The following is a 13634-nucleotide window of genomic DNA, read 5'->3' as shown; positions in this document are numbered from 1 at the left end:
GCTACATAGTCCTGTATTTTGCTTCAGCTACACCAGACTAACACGGCTACATTTCGATCACTATTCTATATGCAAGATGCTGTGCCTCCAAAACTCCTGCTCACTTTGAAGCCCTACAGATGAGGCTCTAGAAAGAAAAGAGATTGCCATTTATACAACAGCAGAGACATCTAATTCTCTTGCTGGAAGATTTATACCAGTTTGGACTAAATTTTCTCCACAAGCTCAGCTATTTTTATAATTTTCTCTGCAGAATTTTCCCTTCTCGATCCCCAGTTCCCTCTAATTTAAAAATGTTGCAAGGGGATGAGGATTGCAACTGCTTTAAATACTAAGGAGAGGGGATCACCACATGGGAGTGTAAAGGATTTTTTATTCAACTAAAACTGGGAGGGGAGGGGAATCTCATTCATACATTCAATCACACTTACAGTCCCAGGCAGGATGATAAGGCGAGCAGAAGGCAGTTCATATTCTTTAATCGTCCCAAGTTGACTCCTAAGCTGGTCCGCTGGCCAGGCGATCCGAGCAGAGGGCGTTCTGGGAGGCTTCACTTGATAGTCCACCACCACTGTGTCTCTCTCCCTCTCTGTCCCTCTCTCCTTCAAGGATCAGCCACATGCAGCCTCTGAGTCTAGGCCTCTTGGGGCCGTGTGCACTCTCTGCTGGGGGCCGTGTGCACACCCTGCTGGGGGCCGTGTGCACACCCTGCTGGGGGCCGTGTGCATTGTTGTTTACTCCTGCTGTTTACCTCAGACATTCTTCTGCACTCACTCAGGGAAGGGGTAGGGGGTTAACAGACAACACTCCAACAGTTTAAGGAACCAAATAACATTAACAGGTGAGAAAGAACAACCACCATTTTAACTGTCCCCTTACTTCTCCTTTGCCTCCAACACCCCGCCCCTTGATCTATTGATCATCCCATGAGGTGATGTCGTTGGAGGGCAAAGGTTACCTGTTGAAGGCGTACTACTCTATTTACCAATCTACGAGTATAACAACATAGACATAAAAATACAATAAAGAACACAATTAACAATAACAAGAGTCCTACAATAGGGTGGACTAGAACTCGTAGGATAGATCTGGCAGATCCTGACCACCCTTTAAAAATGTCCCACCAATGATGTTGAGTAATTTGAACAGCCTCATCCCCTATTTCTACGAGGCGTTTACTTTGTTGAATAATGTGTATTTCTTTATTTTTAATTTGTTGAGCTACAGCTTTGGCTTTCTTAAGACTATGTTGGGCATCCTTTTGTAGTTCAGCCCAAACAGCAAAGTTAATGCTTGGGGGGGGTCGGTATGACCATATAACTGCTTGTATAGCCAAATTCTCAACTGGGGGAGGCAATAAGGCAGGTGAAAATATACCATCCACTACAACCCCGATAACGTTAGATACACAACAAGTATAATTACTGGGTGCACACCAAGAAGCATTGGAAGATGGGGTCCACACCACTGCAGTAGATAAATTTGCTCGAACCACGCACATAAATAGTGGACTAGGGGTCAATACCACTACCGGTTCTTGTAATCGCTGCAACACACACATGGTTTCGGCATCCCATGGGGAATAACAGTCATCTTTGGCTGGTGCTTTGGCAGGACATATCCATCGACCAAAGCTTGGGCTTACACACTCTTTGCCTAAATTTAAAAACCCCAGTTGTGGGTGGTGATGGCTGTGAACACTACGGGGAATCCATAGAGACGGTCCTAAAGCTTGGGGCATAGGAACCAGGGTACACAGGGTAAAGTGTGGGGACTTTTGGGGAACTGCCAATAATGACAAAACCCCTGTCCATGGCCCCTTAGGCACATAGGATATACGGTGAGCGTATTTCCAATCGATTTCAGTAAAATGCTGTTGCACCACCCCTGGAACCAAACCCTGGTCTAGGAGGGTACGTTGCTGGAACCAGCTTACAAACAAAACTTGCTGAACTGTTAAACACTGTTCTGCCCAAGAATGATTGACAAAAGATTTTACCAAAGCCGAAAGGGTATTAGTTAACAGATGGAGGGGTAGAACCCCCATTGAGGCAACAAGACTCTGCCCAGCTGCCAAGTCCTCTGAAATACTCGCAGCCGTTTTTTGGGCCTTTTGAAATAGGGACCCTGTGGCAGATAACTTGTTGGCCACTACTTCAATATCTACAGCATTTAAAATGCCTGCTCCCGTGCCCAAACCTCCCAAAACCCACCCTCCCAAATCCCGCTTAGCACGGTAAGGGGGGTTAAGAGCTAATTTCAACCATGCTTCTACCAGGCGAGAACAATTGGGCCACACGGTGGACACATTAATTAAAGACATGTCAAATTGAATCCGATACAAAACCAATTGAGCCACCGTAACCGCTTCCGCCTGTAGAGAGGGAATTTGGGCACAAATTAGAGGTGACGGCGGAGCCCGCGGGACTATCCGGCCAGGTACCCATCCCCCCCGCAGTTGCAACAGCCATCCTCTAAATCTGCGGTTCTGGCCTCCACAGTTTACATATAAGTTTAGAATACCTTTGACACATGGCTCTATCACTTGGACACTGCTATCCCACCATTGGGACCACAAAATCACCCGCTGCTGTGAGCTCAAGTTGGTGGAAAGAAAAATGGAGGAAGTAGTGGGATCCCACCTTTGAAGCTGGGCTCGAAGCCGGTTGAACCAATCACAAGTTGTAGTTCGTGCAACCATATTAGTGTGCTTCCAGATTCCCTCCCACCAGATAGAGTTGCTTGGGTCAGCAAAAGATCCATTGCCATTCCGCCAGATCAGTTGAAGGGTTACTGGGCCTACCCATGGAACCCAAGGTGTACATCGTGTGTGTAGACGAGTATTATAATAATCTCCTATTCTTGATGGGTTCCCTCCCCGATTTGGTCCTAAGTGGCCACATGGGTCAATTATGGGTAAGGCGGTTCCATCAGCAGTGGAGGCAATAATTTGCAAAAAAGGCCTTAAAGGAATGGATGGATACTTGTCTACTGATTTACACCACAGAGTTGAATTAATGTTGGAATGGTTCACATGCGTGCCTGTTGTCTCATTCCACCATGGGGTCCGTTCTGCAGGTGGTGGGAAAAACTGCAAGTCCAAACGCCCTTGAGCTCCAGGATACTGGCACCATCTGTTTTAAAAGAAAACTCACATAACCAGATTAACATAAAGCATGGTAGTTTTCTTGAATCGCTGACACTCGCTTCAGTTGACCACGGTGAACCCATTTGCCTTCAGGGATCTTGTCTATCATATACACTGTGTCCCCAGCCCGATTTACAATGGTGAATGGGCCCTCCCACTTTGCCTGAAGGGGTCTGGTTGAGAACTTGCAATACATAACTCGAGTCCCAACATCCCATGGGTTCACCTCCCGCCGCCCCTTGTCCATTCGGGCTCTTGCTCTGTTCATGGCCTCCTGTAGCTGATGGGTTATATAGGGTTTTTCCTCCACCAGCGTCTTATACCACCGAATCCAATCCTCGGGGCGATCCTCCAGGGGTTTATTGTCCCCTGGAGCTGATCGGAGAAGGATCATCGGGGTACCAAATAACAGCTGATATGGGGACAAATGGGAATTCAACCTGTTTTTGCTCCTAAGAACTGCCAGAACTAAGGGGAGCTTCTCTACCCATGATCCTTTTTGCTCTTCTAATACCTTCCCCAATGCCTCTTTAATAGTACGGTTCATTCTTTCAACTTGTCCCGAGCTGTGAGGGTGGCGTGAGATATGCAATTTGCGTTTAATACCTAACGCCCCCAACAAATTTCCCCACATTTCTGAGACAAATTGTGGCCCTCTATCAGAGTCAAAGATTCCTGGAGAACCAAATCGGCAAATGATTTCTCTAAAAACTATCTTGGCAGTGTCTGCTGCGGTATGTCGCTTCATAGGAAAAGCCTCTACCCAGCCGCTGAAGGCATCTATAATCACTAGACAACAAGTTTGCCCTCGTGGGCCAGGGGGAAGACCCTCAATAAAATCAAGCTGAACACGGGACCATGGCCCCTCCGGAATGCGCTGATGTCCTAATGGCAGCACTTCCTCTGACTCACTACCTGCTCGGGCATTATACATGGCGCACACCAGACAGTTGCTTACCCAGTCCTCTACTTGTTTCCTCTGACCCGGCCATCGGCTTATCTCCCGCACACGCTGGTATGTAGCTTCTACTCCCTCATGTCCCAAACTGTGAGCCCAGCATATAATATCCTGCCGGTCCCATTTTCCAGGAATTGACACTGGGAACTCAGAGGGGTCGCCTGCTTCCTTTAACTGTTTACGCAGAGCACCTCGGGTAGTAACAGCTGACACTACTGGTGACTTAGCCAATGCATCTGCCCTATTATTCCAAAGGGCCTCAGGGGACCCTTCTGGATCTTGATGTCCTCCTACATGGGTCAGATATAATTGTCCTGGATGTGCCTGGACCCATTTATACACAACCTGCCAATCTTCTGCATGCGCTAGTGGTTTCCCATCCACACTTCTCCACTGATCACGGGCCCACTGCCACATCCAGTTCCTGGTCCCTTCCACTACATACTTTGAGTCACTAAAAACCACCAGTGGTCCCAGATTCTCTGACCAAAGTCTCAAACACTCAACTAGGCCTTTAAGCTCAGCAAGCTGAGCTGATCCAGTGGCCCAACTGCGGACCAAGCTGCGATCCATTAAATTAAGGCATGCTGACTGGATATGAAGTTTGCCATCTATTCGGGTTGCTGACCCATCAGTAAACCAAATATTTTCTGGGTGAGTGATTGTCTGGGCTTCTTCTAAGGAGGTGACCTGTGGAACAGCCTGTTCTGGTACCTGAAACGGACATTCATGGGTCTTTCCTGTACTTGACAGGAGACCTGCGGCTGCCGTAGCTGCTCCTGGGGTGGACTGATACTGCACTCCTCTGTTGACTAAGGCTAGGGTCCACTGTGCTAATCGGGGGTTGCTCACACCACTCCCCATAAGTTTGCCTGACAAAATGTATCGCAGAGGTGTATGGGAGCTCTGAATGACAATGGGACTATCCCCTATCATGGCAGCAGATACCTCCAGGGCCCATACAGCTGCCAGACACTCCCTCTCACAGGGACCAAACTTCTGTTCAACTGGGGTCAGAACCCGGGAGTAATAGGCAACAGGGCGAGCTGGTTCTGCCCCTATTGCTTGGAACACTGCCACGGCCAAAGCCTGGGGTGAGGTGGCAAGCCTAAATTGAAAGGGGAAGCCTACCCTGGGGGTGGCCAGCACAGCTGCCTGTAGGACCCCCTTTTTAATCGCTGCAAAAGCTTGGGATTGTTTTTCCCCCCACTTAAAAGGCACACCCTCTTTTAGAAGGGCATACAGGGGCCGGGCCAAATTGGCAAAGTCCCAGACATGTGCACGAACAAAATTGAAGGAGCCCAGAACCATCTGAAGCTGGTGCTTATCAGAGGGCACTGGGAGAGTCTGCAGTGCCTGCAGCCGTTTTTGACACACCTGCCGTCCCTTCTCTGATATTTGTACCCCAAGGTATGTGACTTGTGGCTGAACTAGCTGGGCTTTTTCCCGGGAGGCTTTAAAACCAGCTTCCTGTAAGACGTGCAGAACCCTCTCTGTACGTTCTTGGGTCTCCTGCCGCTCTGTCCCCATGGTTAAAATGTCATCTACATAAGACACCACCCAGGGCTGATCCAAGGGTCCCAGGTTATTAAGAGTGGCTGTCACAGCCTGGTGTGCTAGTGTCGGAGAGCTGTGAAAACCCTGCGGGACTCGGGTAAACGTATATTGTCGGTTCTGAAAGGTGAAGGCAAAGCGGTCCTGGCTTTCAGGTGCTAAAGGCAATGCAAAGAAACAATTAGCCAGATCGACCACCGAGAACCATCTCGCCTCAGGTGGCATGCTTTCTAATAAGGAGGTCATATCTGCCACTATTGGGGCTCGCTGTGGAGTATTTGCATTAATTCGGCGATAATCAATGGTCAATCGCCATGATTTGCCATCTGCCTTACGAACAGGCCAGACAGGGGAATTAAATGGAGAGGTGGTCTCCCTAATTACCCCTTGTTTTTTCAAAGCCTCAATAATTTCCCCGACTGCCTGTTCAGCTTCTACTGGATATTTATATTGCCGCTGTGGAGCGACCAGAGGGCCTTTAATCACAATAGGCTCTCCCTTCCATAAGCCACAATCATATTTATCTGTAGCCCAAACTCCAGGGACCCTATAACACCACTCATCATCCTCTGGAACATTCACAGAAGCAACTCCCAGCATTGAGCGAGTTAACACCCCTGAGACACCTCCTAGTGCTTCTGGATTCCAATCTCTCTTAGGGACCTGCCACAAACCACGATTAGCACAGTCTACCACCAATTGCATTTCCTTTAATTGATCTATCCCCACAATTGGCTCTTCTATTAAGTTAGACTGGACCCATGGTAACACCGAGATGAGGTCTGCCACCTCCCATCGGGTGGGAGACAAGACCCGTCCTTTTTCTTCTTGACCCCCATAAGCAGCTAAAACAACTGACTGGACTACCAAACATTCAGGAGGTCTGAAGGGAAGAAGGGACACAGCGGCTCCAGTGTCCACTAGCGCTGCACAAGGGGTTCGCGCCCTTCCCACCCTCATTTGGACCATAAGGCGTCCCCCTGTATCGGTGGACAGAGTGGCAATCCATTGCCATCTGCCCTCCGAACGCCGGTCCTCCTGTGGGCTTCCCTATGGGGTTGGAGTCAGCCGGTGGTTCTCAGCTGACCGGGTGTCATCAGGGGAAGAAACCCTTTTAGGGTCTCCCCGGGGAAGGGGAACTCCTAGATGGACGCATCTCAGCATCAATTCCTCTGTTGGCTTCCCATGCCAATTGTCCATATTTTCCCCCTTTTCCAATAAAGCCCGCCACAATTCGTTACGTAGGCGGGAAGGCCCTTTTCGGGTCCTTGGACGGGGGTCCTGTAACTTATGCTCTACCGCTGCCACCTTAGAGGGCTTGCCTGTGGGTGTTGGTGTGACAAGAGCAGCCTGTCGGACGGCATCCAGTAAGGCTTCCACGTCTGCAGGTTCCCCAGGCCTCCATCTCCCTATTGCCTGCTGTATATACATTGGGAGCCCCTGTGCAATTAGCCTTAATTCGTCAACAGGTAAAGCTATTTGGGCTATGGATGTGGGGGTACCACTTCTTGCTGCAACAGGCACACCCCGACCACACAGACATGCCAGGAGAACCATCCTTTCCACAAACCTAGTGGGGTCTTCCCCCGGTGTGGCAGCTGCTGAAACCAGTTCCGCCAGCAATGCTCGTGGTCCCACAGCTGATGTCATTCCCATCAGCATCTCAAATATATCTTTATGTGTGGTATCACAGGCCTGCTGTCGGGCTACCCCTGCTAAGTCCCCTCCCAATCCGGATGCAGCCTTGAGTACCCGCCGAGCCTCTGTCATATTTAGGCTCTGATCCAGGCACAAAGTCACTAGATCTCGGGACCATCCACTGAACCCAGAACGAGAGGGTCCTCCTAAGGTTTTGGCCAACTCCACCGCCTGTGCAGGGGTCAACTCAGTCTCTGCCACTGTATGCCCAATATTCGGGGCCTCTCCTCCCCCTTGGGGCGTGGGCCCATAAGTCCGGACCACCCTCCGGATCGCTGCAACCCTATGTCTGAGATCTGGCCCTCCAGGGTCTGGATCTGGGCGATCTAGGTCACCCCAAGTATCCCCATCCCAATCTTCACCCCAGTCTAGGGATTGATCATTTCTCTTAGGAAGCCCTAAAGCTGCTACTCTTCCCTTAGAAAGCAGCCTTCCCTCTGGCCTACTCTCTCCCAAAACTAACTCCTTGAGACACTGCACCCTTTCACTTAAAGTTCTATTCTCCTCCTGGACATGCTCCCGTTCTTCTTCTGCAGCTGCCACTTGTATGGCAGCAACAGAAAGAGAAGAGGCTTGGGCGCTGGCTGTAAGCGCCTGAGCTTTCCACATATCTCGTTCTTTCTCCAGTTCCTTCTTCTGTTCCTTCAACTGCTCCACATCCTGTGCTAGCTGACTCTTAGCTGCCTGCCACTGATGTACTGCCTGCCATAGCAGCCAAGCAGCTGCTCTCTCCTTACCTCCCTTGTCTGGCTTATACAACAACACATATTTTTCCATCATTAGTTCCAAATCAGTCACTGAAGCACCAGAGAGCACCGCCCCTTGAGTCCAGGGGTCAGCCCCTTTACTTTGGATCCATTCCCTCAGGGGTCCGGGCGTAGGTGCTGCACTCCACCCTTCTCCTCCCTTCTGGGAGTCCTTTACACCTCCCTTTCCTTTACCCCAAATGGGCATCTTGTTGTCGGGAACCTGAACTGTGTGCCGTGGGTTGCTAGCCTACCACGTTTCAACGCACCCCAGTCCCCCAAAGTTCACCGTCTCAACTTCCCGTGGGGAAAGGACTTTTACTTATCCCCTCCTCCCCGGCATCTCCACCAAAAATGTTGCAAGGGGATGAGGATTGCAACTGCTTTAAATACTAAGGAGAGGGGATCACCACATGGGAGTGTAAAGGATTTTTTATTCAACTAAAACTGGGAGGGGAGGGGAATCTCATTCATACATTCAATCACACTTACAGTCCCAGGCAGGATGATAAGGCGAGCAGAAGGCAGTTCATATTCTTTAATCGTCCCAAGTTGACTCCTAAGCTGGTCCGCTGGCCAGGCGATCCGAGCAGAGGGCGTTCTGGGAGGCTTCACTTGATAGTCCACCACCACTGTGTCTCTCTCCCTCTCTGTCCCTCTCTCCTTCAAGGATCAGCCACATGCAGCCTCTGAGTCTAGGCCTCTTGGGGCCGTGTGCACTCTCTGCTGGGGGCCGTGTGCACACCCTGCTGGGGGCCGTGTGCACACCCTGCTGGGGGCCGTGTGCATTGTTGTTTACTCCTGCTGTTTACCTCAGACATTCTTCTGCACTCACTCAGGGAAGGGGTAGGGGGTTAACAGACAACACTCCAACAGTTTAAGGAACCAAATAACATTAACAGGTGAGAAAGAACAACCACCATTTTAACTGTCCCCTTACTTCTCCTTTGCCTCCAACATAAAAGGGATGTTTCAATCCCTCTTCTGTCTTGTTTGGAATTAACAAATTTCACCTGTTAGTATGACATAACATCAGAGTCCTATATTTTTATTCAGAATTCACCTACGTTAAGTGCCTACACACCAATGAGACGCTGGACCATAGTGACTTACTTTGGTTTGGGGGGGAGGGTAAGTTGCAGTGCCATAATTTTAAGTGCTAGGGCTCAAAAACCCCACAAGGATTGAGGAGGAGGAAAAGCTCTGGCTATCTGAGTTATTCTCATCCAGTCATTGCCTTTACTTCTGCAAATATAGCTGGTTCTCCCCTCTCCCTCTGATTTATCCCAATGCAGCAGGGGTCCCAGACTCCTGGACTACAGGCCAGACCCAACGGAAGTGATTGCGCAATCCGGCTTGGGACCTTTGGCAGCCAGGGGCTTATTCCGACATTGTCCTGTCCTCTTCCTCCTATGGCACCCTGTCCCCAAGCATGCTGCTTTGAGGATCGCCAGGGAGGCCTGGTGGCAGAGACCATACCCCCCACAAGCCCCACAGTGAAAGACTCTGCAGGGAAGTAGAGTGCTCTAGCCAGGCACACTACCTCCACTGCACTCCACTTCTCCGCAGTGCCTGCTGCTGTAGGCGAGTGCGGGGGAGCGAGGGGCATGACCACTGCTGCCAAGCATTCCAGGCCCCTCCCCAGTAATCCCCAAAGCCACATGCTTGGGGGATGAGAGGATAGGGTGATAGTGGTAAGGGTCAGTGCATGGGGGCTGGTAATGGATAGTTCCCTCCCCCTCCTAGCCCACTGGAAGTCCTGGGCTGGATTGTGTAATTGCTCCAGATGGGACCGGCCCCGTGGGCTGGGAGTTTGAGACTCCTGATTTACACCCTGTTACAGAATACAATAGCAAGGAACTGCTGAACAACAAAAGCATGCAAAAAAACTAGAGCAGGATTTTTAGCCACTAATAGCATTCTGCCAGAGATGAAGTGGTTTTGATTAAATATCTCATTAAACTTCATGCAAGACAAAAGCTTTTTGTTTTGCCCTTTCATTGTAGCTGTGAGTTGTGGCTCCATAAGGAAATCATAGTGTGAGCAGCAAAACAAGCAAAAAGCCAGCATCTAAATCTCTGACAGGGTATGTCTACACTTGCACCCTAGTTCAAACTAGGGATGCAAATGCAGGCATTTGAAATAGTCAATGAAGCGGGGATTTAAATATCCCGCGCTTTGTTAGCATGATCTCACCGGCGCGCTGATTCGATCTCACAGCTGATTCGAACCAGGAAGTGTGCGCCGGGACGTGTGAGTTCGAACTTGCGTTACTCCTCCAAAAATCGAGATCATGCTAACGAAGCGTGGGATATTTAAATCCCCACTTCGTTGACTATTTCCAATGCCAACATTTGCATCCCTAGTTCAAATTAGGGTGCAAGTATAGACATACCCTGAGAGTCCTTGACCATGCATTTATTGCCTTATTATAAAGCAAGGGTAGGGAGCCTCAGACCCGGGGGTGAGATGCTCCCCTAGTTTGCCTGGATCCAGCCCCTGAGGCGCAGGACTTCTCCCCAGCATTGGGAATTCCGTACTGGCGCTCCAGCCCACCGCCACTGCGGGGCTGGAGCACACAAAATCTACCAGCCTGGGCCTTCCTAGGCTCTGGTGTGCAAGGGGAATGTGGGGGAACGTATTTCTCCTTCTCAGGCAGGGGCCACATCACTGAGGTTTTTTTTTTTTTCTCGCTTCTCACTTGTGTGTGGTCTCCAAATGATTTTTCTGTGGATCAGGAGCCCCCATCCCAAAAAAGGTTCCCCACTCCTGCTATAAAGAATACAAATTTCCTGTGATAAAAAGTCAAAGTCATATGGGGTCCAAGGAGAAATAACATTTCACTCACAAGAAAACTATGTACTAATTTCCATGAAAATTCTACAGCTACTAACTAACAGTCAGCATAGACCAAAGAAGTAAAATACACATCTTAGAGTCTGTGGTGGGGCTTATGTGGGTGAAGATGAAACCAAGAGAAGATATTGAAATGTAGCAAACTTGTTGTACTTGTTTGTTGATGGATCCACTGTCCCTGTTATTTGACATTCGTATCATAGATGGAAAGGGAAGGAGAAATAGAGTTCTTCAGAACTAAAGCAGATAATTCACAACAAATCACTTATTCATTTAATGTAGCCTTTTTTCACTCTCATGGAACATGCATAACTAGATTGAGATTTCCTTGAATGTATTCATTAGACAGCAAATTAAAAACACTCACCCAAAATGTGTTGCTTTCTTGTGCAATTCAAGAATTAACAGCATCAAGGAAATGTACTTGGCCTGTTGAGAAAAAAATTGATGGAGAATTGATTTAGCTACATTCTCCTTCTCTCATTAGCGTCCTGTGAGTGAAACTCCCATTTTGGCAGGCAGGAACTCATTTTCCCTTTTGCCAACCCTCTCAGTTTACTTTCTCCCCTAGTCTTTCAGAGAAGATTACGTATAAGGATGGCGGGAAAATTTGTGGGAAGCATTAAATATGTATTCCTAAGTATAAATGTTTTCAAACACATGCTACAATGCAAGCAGCTTCCAGTGATGTCTTTCTGCCCTCTGCAGTTCACACATTCAATTCTGACACAGAGTGGGTATGTCTACACTACAGCACTAATTCGAACTAACTTAATTCGAATTAGTTAATGCGAACTAAGCTAATTCGAACTAGTGCATCTAGACCTAAAAACTAGTTCAAATTAGCATTTTGCTAATTCGAACTAGCATGTCCACATTGAGTGGACCCTGAACCGAGGTTAAGGATGGCCGGAAGCAGTGCCGGAAGGGCATCAGATTAGGACTTAGAGCGTGGAGCTGCTGTCTCAGGCTAGCCGAGGGCTGTGCTTAAAGCGACCCGACCCCCACCCCGGACAGACAGTTCTCAGGGGTTCCCCGCTTGCAAAGCAGTCCTGGCTTGGAGTGCCCTGAGTGCCCACATTCGGCACATCACAGCACTTGGCCATCAGCCCGGCTGCACTTGCCGCAGGCTGCCATCCGGGGGTGGGGAGGGCAATCAGGGGGCTGCAGGCAAGCTTCCACCCTGAGGAGCCCGCAGAGCCACCCCAGTCCTCCCCATCGGGGGCTCATACCCCATTCCTCCCTCACCTCTTTCCACTTACCCCTCCCTAGCCCCCCTTCCTGATGTACAAAATAAAGGACACGTGTTCAAAAATAGAAACTCTCTTTATTGAGCAAAACTCGAGGAGACTGGGAAAAGGAGGTGGGAGAGGGGAAGAGAGAGGGTGGGAGAGGGGAGGGCAACTAAAATGATCAGGGGTTTGGAACAGGTCCCATATGAAGAGAGGCTAAAGAGACTGGGACTTTTCAGCTTAGAAAAGAGGAGACTGAGGAGGAATATGATAGAGGTCTATAAAAGCATGAGTGGTGTGGAAAGGGTGCATAAAGAAAAGTTCTTCATTAGTTCCCATAATAGAGGACACCAAATGAAATGAATGGCTTCAAACAAATAACAGAAAGTTCTTCTTCACAAAGCAAATAGTCAACCTCTGGAACTCCTGGCTGTGAAGGCTAGAACTAGAACAGAGTTTAAAGAGAAGTGAGATAAAGTCATGGAGGTTGGGTCCATGGAGTAGTATTAGCCAGGGGATAGAAATGGTGTCCCTGGCCTCTGTTTGTGGAAGGCTGGAGATGGATGGCACAAGACAAATGGCTTGGTCATGGTCTTCGGTCCATCCCCTCCGGGGTAGCTGGTGTTGGCCGCTGTCAGCAGACAGGCTACTGGGCTAGATGGACCTTTGGTCTGACCCAGTACGGCCATTCTTATGTTCTAAGCTCAGGGCTCAGGGTCGGGGGTCTCACTGGACCACCCTGATTTTTATGCAAACCTGCTCCTAGGTGGCAAGACTGGCAGCTATCCTGCCCTAGACAGCCACTTTCCTGTGCCTAGTGCGGACATTGTGGATGAGATCCACGATCTCCGCACAAGACCAGGTGGGCGCCCGCCTCTTGCGGCCCCGGACAGGTTCCTGGGAGCCGCCAGCCTGGTCTCGGGAAGAGGCGGAGGGCTGGGTGGCAGCGGGTGGCTGGCTCGTGCCGTGCCAGGTGCAGGGTCTGCTGGCTGGGTGCTGGCAGGCTTGCACCTGGCACGGGCACTGTAGCCAGACCGTGCCCCTCTAAGGGCTCTGGGGCCGGGAGGGGGGCAGAAGAGTTTCCCTGGTGGTGCCCAGAGTGGCCACCAGGGAAAGGTGGGGAGGGCTAGCCTCCCACTAGTTCGAATCAAGTGGCCACACAGCCCTTAATTTGAACTAGGCGTTTAAGCTTAAACTACTTCAAGTAGGAATAAGAGATCCTCCGGAATAGGGCTTTATTCCGGAGGATCGCGCCAGTCTGGACGCTCTTTTCCGGCTTTTCCCCAAGCCGGAAAAAAAGTGGCGGCCATGTTTATTTAAATCCCGCAGGGGATATTTAAATCCCCCGCGCATTTCCCTATTCCAAAGTTCTAAATTAGCATGGCTATTCCGAAGAAGGGACCAGTGTAGACACAACCCCAGAGTTTTGTGCTTTATGTGAG

The 13634-nt window shown here is 49.6% G+C and overlaps 1 protein-coding gene across 1 annotated transcript; it reads right to left on the bottom strand.

Moving 5' to 3' along the window:
* Positions 1–300: 300 nt before the first annotated feature.
* LOC142827307 (uncharacterized) lies at positions 301–9057 on the bottom strand. The gene is made up of 2 exons (XM_075922120.1): positions 8597–9057; positions 301–3134 (listed from the first exon to the last, which is right to left on the bottom strand). Exons 1-2 carry the CDS (start codon positions 8635–8637, stop codon positions 920–922), a joined length of 2256 nt encoding a protein of 751 aa, XP_075778235.1. The 5' UTR covers positions 8638–9057; the 3' UTR covers positions 301–919.
* Between the last annotated feature and the right edge of the window lie 4577 nt (positions 9058–13634).

Source organism: Pelodiscus sinensis, chromosome 2, assembly GCF_049634645.1.
Source record: "Pelodiscus sinensis isolate JC-2024 chromosome 2, ASM4963464v1, whole genome shotgun sequence".
In the NCBI taxonomy this organism is placed as follows: domain Eukaryota; kingdom Metazoa; phylum Chordata; order Testudines; family Trionychidae; genus Pelodiscus; species Pelodiscus sinensis.
Note: the sequence above shows the minus strand (reverse complement) of the source record. Positions and strands in the feature narration are given on the sequence as shown.

Bases quoted from the DNA above. Each gene is read 5' to 3' on its own strand.
- LOC142827307 (XM_075922120.1), bottom strand. From the start codon at position 8,637: ATGAACTGCCTTCTGCTCGCCTTATCATCCTGCCTGGGACT. The intron at 3,135-8,596 runs GTAAGTGTGATT...CTTTTAAAACAG, and splicing joins TTATCATCCTGCCTGGGACT to ATGGTGCCAGTATCCTGGAG.